This window comes from Nothoprocta perdicaria, unplaced genomic scaffold, assembly GCF_003342845.1.
Source record: "Nothoprocta perdicaria isolate Ctin4 unplaced genomic scaffold, notPer1 scaffold_1, whole genome shotgun sequence".
Taxonomy (NCBI): Eukaryota; Metazoa; Chordata; class Aves; order Tinamiformes; family Tinamidae; genus Nothoprocta; species Nothoprocta perdicaria.
Window position 1 is genome coordinate 4,637,897 of NW_020454093.1, and position 19,359 is coordinate 4,657,255.

A 19,359-nucleotide genomic window follows, 5' to 3' on the forward strand; every position below is an offset into this window, starting at 1 on the left:
AGACCACAGACTTGTGTTCTCACAGTCCCATTGACTTTGTTACAGCTATTCCACAGCTACAAGGTGGCACAGGTTCATTTTACAGGTTTTAAACACAAGGGAAAGGCGAGAACGAGAAAGTGAGAGATACGGAGTAAAACAGACACACACAGAAGACTGGTGGAGAAAAGAGGAGAGAAACTGACTCATAGATTGATTTAACATCATAAAGTAGTCCCAGCGTGATATTCTAACATACCCAGCTAGGCTGAAAGGCAAAGAAAAACACAGACACTGGTATCCCACAGAAGTTCTGGAGTAGATACTTTTGTCTTCTACTGCTAGTATTGTACATATTATGTTGTATTTTTCCTTTATTTAGAAAGGATATAGCCCAAAACTGACATAATAGAATAATACATTTAACACTAATTTCAATTTCTTTTAAAACTGCAAACACTTTCCACAGAATGGATAACTAAAATATATTCCTAAAACAATTTCATCCAAGCTGATTCACTAAAAGGCTGAGCAAACATTAATTTCCTCTCAGACAGCAATGAGTATTTTATACTCAGCAACTGCAGTCTACTTAGTCTGCAAAGCCACAGACTCACAAGTCCCTTTGCAAATCTCAATGGGACAAGAATTTATGCTGGATCACAGGTGTGACATACAACTGGTGTGCGTCTTGTTTCTGCAGCAGAGTTGGAGCAACAGCAGTAAGCAGAAAACAGCCCGAACACGAGCAGCACTGGCTTTTTAAAAGTTCAATTATTGTAGTAAAATACAGTCTGACAAAAAGCATTTGAGTCATACCTAAATACCAACATTTCAATATATATGCTTCTGTTACATATATCAATTCACAATGGTCAACTACTCAGGTTTACAACGAGTGTGCTGTCACTTTGGATTGACTTTTCCAAAACAGAACACAAGAGTCTTGATCATCCCACGTACCTCTTGCATTTTGGGTTACATGGTTGAGTTTTTATCACTATCTTTTATTTCTGGGGCAAGTACCTTGTTTTGTGAGTTATTCAGGAACTGCCATCAGCACATAGTTTAAGATTATGTCCACTACTGCATTTTCCGAAAATAAGCTTTTCATTTTAGGGGAAGAAAATGGAAGGATATTTAACAGATTCCAAGTGCATCGGTAACAAAAGGATCTCTCAGGAAATTTCTTTGTGCTTTCTTAAAAAAAGGTTATTTTATAGTTGACACTGCTTCTCTTACACTACAATCCTACCATGCACCTAACCATCAGAGGAATAGCTAATAATCTTTGTTTATTAAATGCTCAACATTCCATAAAAATATTTAGAACTGAAACAAAATGATTCAATCAGAATATAAAACCAAAAAATATTGGTTTCCAAAAAACAGTCAGTTAATTTCCATCTCACTGTGTCAATAATAGCTTTTTGTATAAGGAGAAAATATAAATCACTCCAACAAAACTAGCAATGAGCTCATCAAATTCAAATGCTGCTTTCCATTTATGTATTTTTTATATTAAAGCAATAAACATGGTTCATTTGTCTTCCGCTGGTTACCACGTTTTTCTGTGCTGTTGCTATGAACTTCAGCCATTAGCTGTGCTCCAAGGTAAACTACATGAACCATCAACAAAGGTGACACCCAATCTATGGAGTTCATATTTTCTCCAGATTATCTATGCTAGTTGACAAGCTGGTAATGAAAAAAATCACACTAAGCAAATGGTTCCTCTAATAACAATAAATTTTCTATAAAATTATGAAGGGTACAAAATGTTTCCTTGCATCTATTTTGTCATGAATTCTAATTAACGCTGCAAAAACCTGAGAGTGCTGGGTCATCACAAGAAATGCATCGAGGTTTGATTGATAATATAGTGCAAGTTGGCCTACGCTGCCAAGATCCCTCTCTCTTAAATTAATGGCCATCCCACCTGCCCTAATCATACAGCCCAAATGATATTCCCCTTCTTATTTCAATTTTCTGAAAGCAGGGAAACTGGAAAAGATCAGTCATTTATCTTCTAATAGCTGGATAATAGATCTATCACAATAAAACATCTGCAAAAACTTAGCATTTTTTTCCCACAAAAGTGAAGCTTTTACCAACATTAAATCAATAAGTTATGAAAACACTGACTTAGCCACCCATTTTAGCTCTGTGCAAAAACATTTACTACCAGAAGCCTACTGTGGACAAGTCAAGAGCCCTGCTTTCTCTTCTCATAATCCCCAAAGGCACTGCTTTAGTTTAAAAGATTAAGATTCTCATTGCAAAGACATCACCAATTTCCAGGATCATTTTTTAATGTTAAAGGTCTGACTTCCCAGGAATCTGTGCTTCATCTAGTAACCTGGCAGTCTGTAGAGGCAATCTCAATACTTACTCATTTGGATAAAGCCTTTTTATCTCCAAAGTGGAACTTGTATTGTTACCAGATCGCACTTATTACAGTAAATTGAGGTGTATTTCAGAGTAAATTTTCACATCAGAGGTATTAAGATTAGTTTAATGTGATTAAGATAGTCTCATTAACCAGGAAATGTTTTAGTAGAAGTTAAAGGAAAATTAAATCCCTGGAAAATATAGTACAAGCCTTAAGGAGCAATAAATCAAATGCCATGTAGTAACTCAATTCACTACCAAGACTCCATCCCAAATCTGCCTCTGTCCCACCCAATATTTCTTCATAGGTTTCTGAGAATATGACATTGGGAATTCATATTTGGGACCCAATGAGCATCCACAACTCCGACTAACATGTTCTTTTAGAGGAGTTTAGGACTCTATAGCACTATATGACCCCAGAGAAAGGACTAGAATAACAACAACTTAGGATACGCTGCAAAATTATGGTGATTATTTCATTACCCTTTCTTGTTACCAAAAGAACACTCATAAATAAACTACATGATACAAGATTTTAACGCAGGCATCATAGCCCTTTCATAAGCATTTGTGCAAACAAAATAACATCAGTTTAGAGCTGAAGACAATGGAAAATAGCAACACATTTTTAAATACACTCAATACCTATGTGCAGACCATAGCAAACTACAATGTTAACACACACACAAAGGCAAAATGATAACAACTCTATTTACACATTTATCATGCAATGTGATAGAATAAGCATACAGCTCCTCTGGAGCTAAACAAGATGCTGATATATTACATTCTTCATGTTAAGTTGTGTACCCCCATCTTTTTTTTTCCTCCTTCCTCTTTAGCTTCCTTATATTTAAAAAAAAAGGTTCAGTATTTGGAGTCAGGTACGTGAGAAACTCATTGGCAAAAAAAACGGAGAGTTTTGTTCATTGAAAAACAACAACCTGGAATAAGCCTATGTAATTTTTTTTTTTTAATTCTCAACTCTAATCTAAATAAAGCCTATAAGTATCAGCATGCAACTCCTCATAGTTTATGATAAAAGCAGAAAATTTTTGTAAAAGGAAATAAAAATTTCCAATCCCTTAGGTTTTTTTTTGAAGTAATTTTTTTTCATTTCTCATCTAATGCAAACATTAAAGCATTAATCTAACAAAATAAGAATGTGTGAACCAACAACTTCAGTATTTTTTGCTTATTTTGGCAATTCAAAACAATTCTGTAATACAAGCGCAATATTTTAAAGTACACAATCCAACCATCAACCAAGGTAAGAACAGTTAAGCTTAGCCCAACTCACTTCACAATTTACAAATTTAAATATGCTTTTCATCTTAAAAATACTCCATTACATAAATTACTAACCTCAGTCTCAATCCTGCATACATATTTTAGTATGTGTTTGTAAAAAAAGATATACTAAGATATACTTAGATATACTAAAAAATATAGTATACAATTATAGCAAACAATTATTATACTAACAATAAATAATAGATATACTATTAAAAGCAAAAAGCTGAAATCAAAGGATCACAGTTCCATTCTCATCAAAAGTAATTATTACGTACCAGTCTTTCAACACACAGCCTTAAAATTAATGTAATAGCTTACAGAAATGAAGACTTAAAGTAGTGTTTTTTAAATGTTAATATCCCTTGAAGTTTTCTGATTTAAAATCAAAATACTGAAACTGTAATGTCATATTGAAAAAAGTGCAGCTTTAGATACTCGATCAGGAATGCATTTGTTGGTTCAAAATAAGTCAGTCAAATGCAAGTCAGAAGGTCTTCTCTTTTTTTTTTTTTCCTCTCCAGGTTCAGACTGTGCGCAAGAATCCCATTCAACACTAACATGGAAAATCTTTTTTCAATGCTGTATCATTTTGCATATAGGCATGATTAATGTACTTTTTTTTTTTTCATAATGATAGTGGTTAAATATACAGGTTGCCAATATAATGTCCTACTCAGTAGGACAAAAAGCAACACCTCCTTCCTCAAACACTCTACCCTAAAGCCAAAAGATCAAGTTTAGTTTACCCTAAAATACCTTCCTTTCTACATATCCTTTCTAAAATACTTCCTTTCCTTTACGTAATCACATCATTTGCTCAGTTATCTAGAAGTACAAGGAAAATAAAGGAAGCAGGCATTCAGTCCAGTTCATTTGCTTATCCAAGTCCAGGTAGTTCTTCTATCAAGGAAAGGGACAAACCTAATTAGAGCTTCTGCAGTCACCACAATGCAACTACTCTTCCTCGCTCAACTGGTCCTCCCAAAGACAAACTATCAACAACTAAACAAACGCAGATTCATTTTAGATCACGAGAGACTTTGGAGCTTAGGATAAAACAACACATATTAACAGTGTTTTGTTTCAATTCAGGGAATCCTAGAAACAAGTTGGACTGTTCCCTTCTGGAATAACAACTGCTTCTTTAAGAAATAGAACTTTCAAAGCTCAAACGTCTCAACCTAGACTAGAAACAAGCCCTGCTAGAGTTCAGACCAGAGAAGAAAAAGGTGCAGTAGTTGCCACAGTGTCAAGCAAGAAGGCTTCTCTGAAGAGGTCCAGGAAACCTAATTCTATAGCATCATTCATAGCTTCTTGAATGTGCTTGGAAAAAACAACACAGCCTTGACTGTTGGTCCAACTGCTATCTTCATAAATACTGTGTCCTGGGTCCATTTAGAGCACCAAAATTATAGTGTTTACTTAGCAGTGAGCATTAAGCTTGTAAAAATATCCAAGGGGCAGTGTGTTGCAAAAAGCAAGTCCTACATCTGTATACATGTTTTCTCCCCAACTTTGTTAAAGCACATGACAAATCACCCAACAGATAATCATTTAAGTCATAAGGACTGGCGAACAGGGCGAAAATGCAAAGACTTCATTTTCCTGCCCCCCACAATGGAAAGCAAGCGAGATGGCTTCTCAGTGTGTTATGCCCCTGCAGGTAAAGAGAATTGAATCGCACATTCACAGATTGCAGGCACCCCAAGAGCATGAGCCACAAAAAGAAAACACACAAAGAACCACTGGGGGGCAACTCCACAGAAGCATAAGGGCCTCTGACAAATGAGCACAGGTCAAGCACGGATGCAGCCAGGAGAGCTAACTCACTGATTTACTGTCTGCCGAGCCATTAAGCTCTGACACTCCTTCAGCAACCCTTCAGTGGAAGCTGCTAGATGTCTATTAGGGAACAACACCACTTACTTGCTGGACACCTGGACTCTACTAGAACAACAGAAGATATATCTCTGGGTGTTACAAAGAAACCCCAGGCTAACAGCAGATGAATCAAAACGCCACTGGATACCAAACAATAGTTCCATTTAATCCAAAATCACTACATAGACTGAATTAGTCATTTAAACAAGAACATAAGAAGTGTGTTAATGCCAACTCTGACTTCTATCTGAAGTCTTTGACTCATTGCTCAATTACATTTTTGATTTAGACTTGGGAAATTTGCTCACAGTTGATACATAAAGAAAAATATTTGATTCTGAATTTCTGAGACATCATGAGACATCATGAGACATTCAAGAGTTCACATGAATTTATAGAAATCCCATTTCTATAATAGGCAGGCAAAACATAATAGGAGCACTACATCCACAATAACTGTCATTGGACATTAATTTACAGGACCTGCTAGATTGGAGGCAGAAAAATTTGCAACAAGTATATGCACTCCAAGCACCACGGGTTAACAGTGAAACACACTATGAAGTCAACTAATGTCAATGAGAACACTATGCACGGTCAGTACTTAATTTATTCTTATAATGTCATAGCCAAATAGAAACGATCCAGCTATCTATAAATGTTTATACGGACTTGTACACTGATTCATATCACCCTATAAATTTCAGTTTCAAAGTTTAAAAATTCTACAAAAGGAAAACATATTAAGAACAAAATCCTGTGATACACACAAAATTACGAGTATTATTAAAAGAGATGATCGACATTACATCCATAGCACAACACACAAATAAGATATAATAGATCTATTTAGAAGCATATTAGGAAGGGCTAGGCAAGCATATCACATACTGTTGAATGACAACCCTTGGTGTAACTCTTAAAAATTTATCGCTTACCGTACTTCTATCCTTCAAAAGCTTTTCTATCACTTCAATTAACATTTCTTTTTGCTCTGGATCAAGACTAGAAGGAAAAAATAAAGGACAATTTATTAACTTCTTTCAATATTCCCTTTACATATTTGATCAGATACACCAGATATTAAGAGATGTTTGTGGACCTGCAGACATAAGCTGGAAACCAAGAATGCTGAAGAAGCCACTTTCAGTAAAATCAGGCATTCCAAATAGTTACTGACAAAAAGATGCAGGTATGATATTTTGTTAATGCTACTATTCTAGACAGAAGTGCTAGAATTCAGAGTTTAGAATGTTGTATTCAAGCATATATATACACATATACATACACACACAAATATATATCAGTCAAGTTGGTGTGCAAGGCTACATTCGAAAAGCTATTTATACAAATAAGTAGTTTTACAACTTGGAAACATTATGGATGCCATTGTGGATATTGTTATAGAAAAGCATACAGATAAGATTGTGTCATGTCATTGTGGATATTGTTACAGATAAGTAAGGAAGCATTTGGTAAATATTATGCACTTCAATTGTAATAGGCAGTGATGAACTGCCCTGATGCACAATATGTCACTTCCAGCTGCAGACTCACAAAGTGGCTGTCCAGCTGAACACTGCTTTGTTAAAGCTCTGATACTCAGCAATACTAGAGCATGCTAAATGGAAACATAAAACACACCAGCACATAATTCCTTAGGTACTTCTACAATGCCATCTTGTTTCAGCATCTGTTATTGTCAAAAATATCTCTGATCTTCTGTAAAGGATCAACCTTTACAGGAAGAGTCAAGTCTAACATGCTTTACTTTAAATTTTATAGCAATTTTTAAGATCTAAAGAAATAGATAAGTAAAAAACTTTCTCACTAGCAGATAATGGAAAATAAGAAAAACTTCCAACCACCAAAATACTAAGTAAAAAAATTTGGATGAGATGTCAAGACAATCTTCAGTAAGGGCTCTTATAATTTCCACAGTTCTATCTCCTCTTTGCTGAGGTTTTAGACAAGAAAGGCAGCATCTTTGAAGGGAGGAAGGAGGGAGGAGGAAAAAAAAAAAAGGGAACGGGCAGGACAGAACAGACAAAAGAGCCCCAAGTGATTCTGATCCCATTATGGCATTTGTTAGTAATACTATGGTATCTATCAACAGCAATGACCAAAATGTTAAAAAGTCCTTTTCCAAATTTTGCTGTGACTAAGTGCAAGGACATAGCAGACTTATCTGCTGAGAGAAGATACTAATAGCTTTGAAGTGCGCTTGAAGTGAAATAAGCAGGAGACCTGACATTTTCAATGATAAAATTACTCCAATGTACCCAGTAATGTTGATTGCATTGGGCACAAATGTTGTTGTTCACACTATGCCTTAAATCTTTTCTGTTTGGCTATGTAGGCTTCAAGCTGTTAGGATTGATTAAGCCACTAATGAACAAGCTCTTTTAGGTCAGACATCCATCCAAACACCATGACACTGAACACTAGGATGATTGGAGTATCGAACCTACATCAGGAAGTCTGGCTGGAGCAGCAAATGAACTACAGAACTATCAAACAGGTAGAGAAGTTATGGAAACAAACTAGTAAATGAAGCATACAGGCACTATTAGAATAACCTGATACTTTTTTCTTGCTCAAACTCTTTCAGAAGATGGACTAATTGGACATAAAGGAATAAATGAACTGTTGAGTGATTTCCAAATTAAAAATCTTTTCCTTGCAGAATCCCAATTCTGACAATCTACAGAGAGAGTCTTTGGACACTTCTTGCTCATTACAAATAAGCTGAAATATGACCTCGATAACAGTATATGATTTTACCACTGAATTGTTAAGCTACCAGTTGCGATCCCTGCTGAAATGTCTGCCAAGATTGCCAGTTAAAGACTTATTTGCAGGCAAGCCAACTGCTCCTGCCTATGGACAGGTTAATTTGACAACCTCTTTCATCAGTTTTGCTGCTTCTTGACACAATCCAGAAAACTGTCCTGTCTCCCCATTCCTATGGTAAGCCAATACCACAGGATGAGATGATTGTATGAATAAGTTTTGAATGAATGATGATAAGAGGTCACACGCTTTCTCTAAACACTTCCCAAATCCTATAACCAGTAACACTTACTTCTGTTAAAAGTTTTGACTCTATTCTCAGCTAACAATCAAGTAAACTCTAGTCCAGGTAAGAAACAGATCGGAACTACAAGAGTTTGAAAACCCATGTTATGATGCCTAGGAGGTTTGCACAAAGTGAGAACTCTTACAATGATGGACAGGCCCTCAAAACCATTTAGGGTACCTTTAGGCAACACTATTTTAATCAGCAAGGGAAAACAGACAGGAATTACTACACTGGACAAGTCCATTGTACTGCCAGTTGGGAATTCATAGGAACTAAAAGGGAGTGTGGCCTGCTTCTACAGGCTCTGCTGCTGGAGATAAATATCTTAGATAAAAACTTTTCAAGAATGTCTGCGAAAGTCTGGCTGCTGCTATCACATAAGTACAACACACTTATGTGAACCACCGACAGAGGTCAAGGAGGTCAAAGATGCAATCTTATTTGGATGATTGGATGAAACATGGATAAATGGTCCTTTAAGCAGCAAGCCAGATTTCAGCATCTTCCTATTTTGCACCAATAAGCTCTTTAGTTTGGACTAGTAAAATAAATCTTGGTCTATGATGAAACAAAGACATAGAATATGCATTAGTTTAAATTAAGGTCCCTTGAATTATCCTATTGTCCAGATACAGAAATACTGCTGTTGGCACAGACTCAATACTGTGAAACTCTTCCAAATAGTTTTGCTATTACTGGAGAAAAAATAAGAATAAAATAATTCAGGCCAAAATCCTTGTATATGCTGGAAATATCTTTTAATCAGCTGCTAACAAAAAGTTATTCAAATAGCAAAAAGGAAACTTGAGTGCCATTTCCATTGTTTGGTTATGTGACAAAAGGCCTGGTCCTCACACACACACGCACACATAGGGGCATAGAGGAATAAAGGCAAACGGGGGAACCCAGCTAACCTCTAGGGCATCACAGCACAGTGATAAACTCCTAAAATGTCCATCTCCACTCACACGAAGGACAACCTAAAGGACAGGCAGAGGGGCTCCAGTAAAAGAGGCTGCCAAAGGGAGCCCCTGCCCTGGCCGGCCAGGGGTGACACCAGCCACTGGGAGTCAACAGGAGAAGCTCTCAAGAGAATCTTTCAGACTGGACTGTTACTATCTACAAGATGTATTATGGAATATAGGAATCATCTAGATTATGAAATATTATATGAAGGAACTAAAGGCAGAAAAAGATATGAATCAGGGTCATTTGGGGAGCAGCAAGCATAAGGAAACAGAGGGATAAGGGGATAAAAGTAGCAGTTCAGGTGTAAACATGCTGCTCACCAGAATGCTTGCCTGACCTCACTCTACATCTGATCACTGCAGGTAAGTAATCTGCAGACTGCATCAAGCACAAGTTGCTACACTGAACCTACCTGTTCTGAAAAAAAAGTAGAAGATCAAAAAAAGTATCTTCAGAATATTTCAATAAAAGCACTTTTGGCCCTTGCAGGGTTTAAATGAAGTACAGTCAATAAAACACACTAAACTAAAATGAAACCCCATAATTGCCCTTATAATTCACTCCATCTGAAGAAACTGTACTCAAACTAAACCAACTCAAGGCTTACTATTGCTAGGAATCCACTCTACCCTTTCCAAGTCTTCACTTTCTAAGCTACCTTAATTCAACATAACCAAAAGGGCCAGTCCTCTCTGCACCCTTCCTGTCAGTACCTTGTTTTTTCCACTTCTATATTCTGTGCCATTAACAATATAATCTGGCCACAGCACTTGCTACTGAACAGCACAAAAGAAAAAAAGACATCCTTGATAGTATAAGGATAATAAAAAAGACTAATTTGGCCGGCATGTACTGCATAATTCTTAACATATGTGAGCATTACTCACCTGTATAGTTTTTGGATTGCATGGGCTGCATTCTTCCTCACATAAGGAGATAAATCTGAAGAAGCTTCTTTAATAGCAAGCATCATAATAGGAACAATAATTGGCACACGGATACTGGATAAAACTCTTAATGCACTTGCACGTATTAACTGATTAGGATCCTAAAAAAAAAGAGGGAAGGGAAGGAAAAAAGAGAAGATATTGTGGAAATGCATCATTAAATCCTCTATAATGTTTATGCTAATTAGAGCACATTAAATCACCTTTTTCTGCATTTGTATTATCAGTCAAGCTTTCAGCTTAAGGCCACAAGAATAGGAAAATATGCCAAACTTCACACAATAATGTTTCACAACTGCGCCACGGGAGGGGAGGAAAAGCAGCAAACATGAAAATCTAACAAAGAAAAGAATTAACAGTGTGCTTAAATGAATATGGAGGACTAGGAAAGATTAATATCTCATTTAATGATATAAAATATTTTCTACAATTCAAGTGGGATTCAGATATTCTGAAAGACACACCTGGCTCAATTTTATTAAATAAATTCATTACCAGTTGTGCCTATCTTTCTCTGTTCTGAAGCTCCTACTCAGCTTCTGCCTAAGTACACATGCATTTTCATTTTTACTGCAAAACATGATCTAAAGTTAGTATTAAATTGGAATTTGTTAAGAATGAGCAAGAGTCTTAAGCTTAATGTTTTAACATGCTCTTTTACCTACCCTTCTTGGCTCCCAATTTTCTGCCTCCCTTTATAAGGCTAGGATCAGCTTGGAGATCCAACAATAGCACAAAATGTGCACTTGGAGGCACCATTATTCTAAACCAAAACATCAGTCATGGGCTTGGGACTTGGCAGGGTAAGGGGAGTGGGGAGAAGGAAGAGCTATGGTCTGGATCAGTGATGCAACAGAAATTAATTACAAACCTGAAGCAGCCTTACAAGACATAAGAGAAAAGAAAACTTTATTTTAAAAAACAGGTCAAACTAAAGGGCCAAGAATTAATAAACCTTTCTAACTATTTATAGTTAGAGCACACTTCAAAGGCAATCTTAGCTTTTGTGTTCTAACCCTACTCCCCGATTTTTATTTTACTTTTTATTGAAAGTTACATGCATGACACATGAATAATTTAAGTTTTATTTTCCACTTCTGTTGCACATTAGCATCTTTTACACAAAACAGAAGAAACAACTGATCCAGGGTAACAACTAGGTCTTCATCCATCCATATGTACAATCAGCTGCATGGCATTAGTGAAATAGTTCCAATTTAAGCAGCCTTAGCTGCCCCATGGGATTTGAGGCTGCATAAAAAGGATAAAATGTGTAAACAACACAGTAACTTCAGACTGCTCTACCAGATGCAGATACCTACATACTTTAGTTTACTAGATCGCACTTGCACAAACCTCTTTTTCTTTGTGATACTGCCTCAGGACTCTCAATGAAATGCTATTGTTTAAAAAGGTTCTCACCTTTAAAGCACGCTGAAAAGTACTGATGGACAATAAAGCTAAGTCCTGCTGCTCTTCTGCATAACGCATCAGGTAAACATACACAAGCTTTTTAATCTGAAAATACAACATAGACAGCATTATCAGTAAGTTTTGCTATTCTGTAAAACTGAACTCTAGATTGCATATTTTCATCAATATTTTATTCTTTGAAGGAATGCAAGAATATATCACTGGAATAGTCACATGCTTAGTAATATCAAAATGGACTTCTCAAATGTCTTATGATTTACTGTAAATCTTTTAAGAAAAAATACTCTGAGATGCCGTAAAATTACCTAATCAAAGGTATGGTCAGATGCAGGCTAATAATAGAGTACTGCTTTGCAGAATGTATTAATACATAGACACTTGAATAATCTAAAAAAAATTGTCACACAGCAGCTGACCACCTGAGCAATCCTATCCATTCTTAATAAAAGCAACATAGACTAAACTACAATTGTTAAGAATTTCAGCAGGCCCATTTTATTTTGCTCTAAAATTCGATTACTTTAACACATCTGAAAGGGAATACAACTTGCAGCTGAAGGGCAGTAACTTACACTATTTAACTTTGATTAAAAGAGCACTTCTGACTATGCTTTGTACAAAAGCTAAGGGTATTAGATACACCTTGCCCTGATTACAAGCATTCAAGTGACGCAGTCATTCATAAGCACATTACAAAGGATGCAATGCTTCAAAATGAAGAATACCTCAATGTGATGCAGGGAGGAGGAGAATTTTCAATTTAATTCCTTTTACCCCCTCATGGCCACTGTGCGTCAAGTAAGCATTGAACACATTTTTTAGATTTGAGTTGTAAACAGACTATTGGGGTTTATAATGAAAACTCTGAAAGACCCTCAACTACAGCTGTGCTATAATTACTGTCACTATCAGAAGACTTATCTTTGTGCCAGCTCTGGCAAAAAGCAGAATATTAAATCACAGAAGGTTACACCACCCTAAATTATTTGTTGTTCAGCTACAGACAAGCAGCAATCAACATTGACCACAAGAGGCCTATGCACTGAATGACTGCAGGTGTGCAAAGAAAGCCTCCTTTCCTTGAAATCACTCTGTGACTAGAAATGGAAGCACTCAGGGCTCCGTGACTACACTGTTCTTTTATCATTTACCTTCATTCAATGTTAAAATGCTCCTTTCTATAAAACTAATCATAACAGGGGCACATTAGGCTTGAGGAACACAGGCAGATCTGTTTAATTAGTTTATCAATATAAGCACATCAAACTCCATGAGCTATTGACCAAGACTTATTTTTGTTCTATACCACCAATTGCTTATTAGGTCACTTCTTGTATCCTTACCATTCAATGACATGATGCACACAATCAACTTGAGGGCAGTGTGTACTTAGAAAAATAAAAATCACAAGGCACTTGTGTAAACAATAAGATGCCCTTTGCTTCTCTTAAGGCAAATGAACGTGTTCTACCGCTTCTTCACCTCCATTTCCCTCTATCAGGCCACTAAGCATGGTTAAAAGAAAACAGCAGCCATTTCTGGGCAGCAAAGTCACTTAGATAACTGGGGCATTTTATGCTACTCATCGTAGTGATTCGTACAGACCAATTTTTGTGAGAATTCTTATAGAGAGTGCAAAAAATAATGAGTTATCAGATGCAACATAGCAAGAATCTAACTTAAACCATTCCAATTAATTTGCAGCAACATCAAAACTAGCTTAAAAGTGAATCATATTATAGGTTTCTTAGAGACAGAAGTTAACTGCTTGGCTCTGAGGGTAGCTATATCAACTAAATTTGTCATCCAATAACTCTCATCTTGATAAAGGAAAAAAAACAGGCAGCTGTTTTTTTCCTGAATGCCCTATTATCTTTTCAATCTCCTCCTCCCACAAGCATATCTCAGTGCTGAACTGCAGAAAAAAAATGCTATGAGGGAACTTTTAACTACCATATGACAAAAAACATGTGAACTCATAATTATCCATTTGTTCTAAAACATAACAAAAAAGTCTATAAAACATATATAAGGAAGTTTTCTGATAGTATTTAACAGCAATCAATAATCTCATAAACACTCTTTTCAGGAATACTTTAAAGCACCCCGTTCTGTCAACAGCTTTAAAGAATTCAAAACTAGACTTACAGTACAAAAATTTTAACTTAAATGGAAAGAGGATGTATTTGACTACTTTTTATTTAAAATTAAAATAGACATAGTTCTCTGTATCTTTCATCACCTATTAAAATTGTATTCACAATGCCTATTAAAGTAATTGCAGTAAGTCCTGAAAGATCCTGGTCTTGCCATCTTTGCACCCTTTGCGCACTTTCATGGGAAGTGTAAGTGTTCTCCAGCACATTGGTTTCTTCCTATCACTCCTTTCATAATTCTTCAAAGGAAAATTCTTCCCAATACAGGAAGCGACTTCACAAGAAAAAGGAGAATTTTGGTACCGCCCTATTTTTCTACAAAGTTTCTCTAAACAGTTCTCTTGAAAGTCATTTCCCTCTGCTCCTGTAAAGTTATTACTTCTCTCCAAACTGAATTCCAGTAAGTGTCCATTTTTTGTATGACGAACAGTTTCTATAAAACTAGTCACTGAATTTAAATTCCGAGAAGTTCCAGTTTAAAAAATAAACTATCAAAAAATACTACAGATATTTTATGGTTTATGAAGTCACAGATACAATTACAATTTTCACAAAGAAGAATCTTTTATAACAGTATATTTAATGAGCTACAGGAATACCTCGATATTTTTACTGGCAACATTCTTCACAACAGCAGGAAACAACTCTGAAGCATTTTTTCCTTTTGCAATCATCTAAAAAGAAAAAAAGTTAAGATATATATTACTCCATATGTGCATTTCTTCTTTGTTTGTACCTGAAATTGATTCATGGGACACAAACTGTAGAACAGAAATCACTGAATGTTAGACAGCAATACAGTAAGAAGCAATGACTACCATATTACAAACCATTGTTAATGTTTTTTAGTGACTTTACAACAAAGAACTTGCTCATTCTAAAATCTTTACATTCCATTTTGGGAGCTTGCCTTTCCTTCCTGGAAAAAACAGAAACACCATCAGCTTAGACATTTGCTTGCAAAAAGGAGCAAGTTTAGTTTAAACCAAGACTCTAGGACAAATTACATACATCCTGAAGCCCTGTTGCCCTCCCAGAAATGGGATTTTAATGTGCAACAGAAGAAGGGGAAAACAAAAAAAAAAAAAAAAAAAAAAAAAAGGAAAGAAAAAGAAAACAAAAAGAAGAATCAATGTCAAATAGACATCACACCAAGACAAAGTTAGTTTCCATAACATGGTATATGGAACAAAAATAAATAAGGTAAAAGCACTATCAAATATGCAGAGTTCCAGTACAGTGTTACAGTCCAGTAATGTATATATACAATATACAGTTTTGCAAATATAATCACAATTTTTCAAAACTATCTCACAACCTCACCACTGTTCAAGTTCAAGCAGCCGAGCAAACTTCATATAGAAGAGATACAAACTAAATATACATCTTATTGGTAAAACATAGCAAAGGCATAAGGAACTTAGATTTCATTCAGTAAAGGCAAGAAAAGAAAAGGTAAAACTAGGCAATGTCTGAAAAACTGCCTGTTAGCATATCAGAAAAAGAAAAGTTAAATATATATAGAGAGAGGATTTGAAATTCAAACTATCCCTAAATCTTTTGAAAGAGTTTAAGACCAGCTAATATAACATTTTAAATGTAATTACCTTAAATACATCTGCTCTCTCCAAAAAAAATTAAGACCAACAAGTGACACAAGAGGAAGGAGGAGAGAGAGGGAAAAAAAAAAAAGTATTGTATGGGTTTCTGGGATTTTTAATTAAGAATCTAAAAGAAACTACTGTTACTAAGATTGGGTTCTTTATAACAAATGCCAATTTCAAAATGACCAGGATCAAGCAGAGCTTTGTAACAAGATGCAATGAAGATAAGTATCACAGAGGAGCTTATTATCATTACTGTATCTTGATGTAATAGAACTTACTCAAAAATAAGGATGATTCTTCAATCAATTTTAAATTACAATCACAATGCTACTCCTTATTAGGGAAATTACGTGTTGCTTGCATTATTTAACCGACCAATCGTAACAGCTCCAGTGTACCATGTAAATATATGTATTTAGGGTCTTTTAAAAGGGTGCATTTTGACTCATTAAGTCATAATGATTAGCGTAAATCCTTCTTTGCCCATGGATCATTAATCTGGAAGAACGGTAACAATCCTTTCCAAGGCTAAGGGTTATTAGGTCAGCTTTGCTGCTGTGCCTTGACATTCTCCAGTTGGGGCAAGTCTCATGTCACTAGAGCTCCTGCACGAGCAGGAACTTTCTTCTGCAAGAAACGCTCCATCTGCCCACAAGGCTCCATGCTTTCTGCTCACAGAACATACACAGGGTACATGGCAGGCTGCACTAAACTTCTCATTTTGCTCTTTTGGAGAGAGACAGACACAGACAGACAAGCACTTTACTGTGGGATACTAGGCATATGATTGCTCCCAAAATAACAAACCCTGGAATTCTGAAAAAGGGAAATTTTGCTGAGATTTTTCTTAGATGAAAAATTTAGAGGGGTAGAAAGGTCAGGTTTGACATGCTAACAAGAGCACCTCGGTCATTTTAATGTCAGCAGCAAGTCTTAAATGGAAGTATCAGCACTGCTTTCATGCACAATACTAAATATACTCCAAATTTATTCCTAAACATTTCTAAAGCAATTTTGTTGCTAAACTTGCACAGACTGGAATTATGATATCTAAGTAAGAAATCCTTTATGCACATAAGAAAAAATAATTTACTGATTTAAAAAAATACCACTTGTTATTTGATCATAGTAAAACAATATATATGCATTTTTTATTTGAGAATAGCCTTAAACAGACAGGAAGTGAAAATATCAACAAGAAATTACTTCTATACTTGAAATTACATTGTAAGTTACATGCTTAACAGTCACTGCCTGCAGGCTGTATTTGTTTGTTTGCAGAGAATTTCCTTCTCTCCAGCAGAGAGTTTGCAAGCCAGCTAAAAAGGGAAGGAAACAGGCTATAAAAAGCCTTCTCCTGGTACTTTTCCCTGTTCTTACACAGAGGAACAAGATTCAACCTTTGAAGTATATTAAAAAGAGTGAGAAAGCTATTGCACTGGACAGCTTTTTCTGTATATAAGTGTAGGGTCAAGTACTGTATGGGCTCAGCATGTTATACAATACTCTGACACAGAGCTCCTTTGTAACTCTGGAAAACACATCCACTACATAAGGACTCGCTCATGCTGACCTCTTCCCAGCTGCTTTACATACCTTCCGTTATATCCCCGCTTCTGCTACCTGTGTGCCAGACTGCTTCCTTTAGTAACACTCAACATCTGGCAGCACTGATGCAGATTAAAGGGGAAAGAGTGATGCTGAGCAGTAATTATGCTCTGTCACGCTGCTGTTCATACAGATATTCACATCGGATGTTCCCCCAGAAACTCAAACCCAAATAATTAAAACCTTTGCAAGGGTGTTGGCAACACATAAACCCGCCTACCCTCAAGATCCACATACAATTATAAAGCCATTCCTCAGCTTCAGATAAAACCAGATGTGTTCCTTCTCTGTGGCTCCAAAGAAGAGAGACATAGGAGAAGAAACCATACGCACACACATAACATGTTGAAATAAGGCACTGCCCTCTTTTCACCACCTCAAGTGATAACTGTGTCTACATTTGCCCAGGGAGGTTGTGGAATCTCCTACTCTGGAGGTCTTCAAAACCCGCCTGGATGCCACCCTGTGCCACATGCTGTAGGTGTGCCTGCTTGAGCAGGAAGGTTGGACTAGATGATCTCTAGAGGTCCCTTCCAACCTTAAATATTCTGTGAATCTGTGAATCTACACCAAGTCTTGTGCAACAGCCACACACTCCTGTGCCATGCACTTAAGGCGTCCGAAGAGAATCTCAAACGTTTTCATGTAGCACAGTGAAAAATCACTTAAACCACTGTGTAACAATCACAATTTCTGGAAGCCTTTATATTAACACAATGTTTGATAAAAATCACTGTATCCTCCTGTACAGACCTACATTCTGCAAATGCAGAAACAAAGACCATTTGCCTCGAAGTATTTCAAGTGGGGAACTGATGATGTTTGCAGCTTTCAAAAGAACACAGAATGATTCATTATGCAGCCTAAGCTGTGGCCTGTTGCTTCCCCCAATAAACAGAAGCACAGTAAGCAGGATTTGATTAATATTAGCTTTTCTTTTAAACTCAGCTGTAAGCACACTAATACAGAATAACCAATAAAGAAGTAAGAAGCATCTTTACACTCAGTGGCCCAGTAAGAGCAACTGCACCAGTGTTACCAGCCTTATGCTAATTGTGCAAAGTCACAGGCCTGGCCTGTGAAGTTTGTTGGGTTGGAGATTGTCTAGAACTGCAAATATCTTATAAAAGGATATGATCTTGAGCTGAAAATGGGGGTCCAGGAGAAAGATGTTCAATTCGCCTCTGGTTTCCTTACCAAAGGGCTCTTGAACCTGATCCCCCTCAACCAGGCCCATCAAGGACCATTAGCCCTAACTAACATCACCAACTCCATGAAATTACATACTTGTTAATTGTTAATAAAGTTCTATTTATAAAACTTGGCTTTAAAGTATAAACAAATCTGATTTAGCTTTTATTCCCTAATTGATGAACACACACATACAGAATAGTTTCCCCTCACAGCTGCAAGAGTTTCCAAGCACAGGTGAAAATCCTTGCCCTGTACCCGCTGTCTTTAGCGCATTCTCAGAGGGGACTGGGTCTCATTTAGCAAAATAAACACACATAAAACTAAAGGAACAATGAGAGAAGGAAACTGCAGATGTCCCAGAGTTACAAATTAAGTGAACACTGAAGAGGTTTCTTTAGCACTATTCTTTCAATATCTTTAAGAAGAAATAAAGGAGCTTAAACTTCTTCACCGAATTCAGCTTGCAGACTTCAACACATAACAGTGTTAAAGATTGTTTTAATCACCACAGGTGCACAATTCACTCCAAACGCTATCAAATACTTTAAAAAAACTACGTAAGATCAAAACCAGTAAAAGCATATTGATTGCAAATTGTCATTTTAACTCAGCAAGTTTCTGCAGTTTCCCAAATACTGAACTAAGATGAAAACCGAAGGCTCTGCAGAAATACCTTTGATTTAACATATGGACTTGATAGCCTCCCTATTGAAAACAGTTTATAGCCATATTGACATTGTTACACAACTATCACCAAAATATGTGCAACTATACACTTTTAAATACAAGTTTCAATTTAAAAAAAAAGTACT

The 19,359-nt window shown here is 36.3% G+C and overlaps 1 protein-coding gene across 1 annotated transcript in view; it reads right to left on the minus strand.

The window, feature by feature from the left end:
* The window catches only part of AP3B1 (adaptor related protein complex 3 subunit beta 1), a 121,247-nt gene that overhangs the window by 91,527 nt on the left and 10,361 nt on the right, over window positions 1-19,359 (minus strand). Inside the window, exons 3-6 of the mRNA XM_026036603.1 lie at window positions 14,738-14,812; window positions 11,971-12,066; window positions 10,489-10,649; window positions 6,489-6,555 (exon numbers count right to left, since the gene is read on the minus strand). Of these exons, the coding sequence (XP_025892388.1) occupies window positions 6,489-6,555; window positions 10,489-10,649; window positions 11,971-12,066; window positions 14,738-14,812 (399 nt within the window). The remainder of the gene's footprint in view (window positions 1-6,488; window positions 6,556-10,488; window positions 10,650-11,970; window positions 12,067-14,737; window positions 14,813-19,359) is intronic.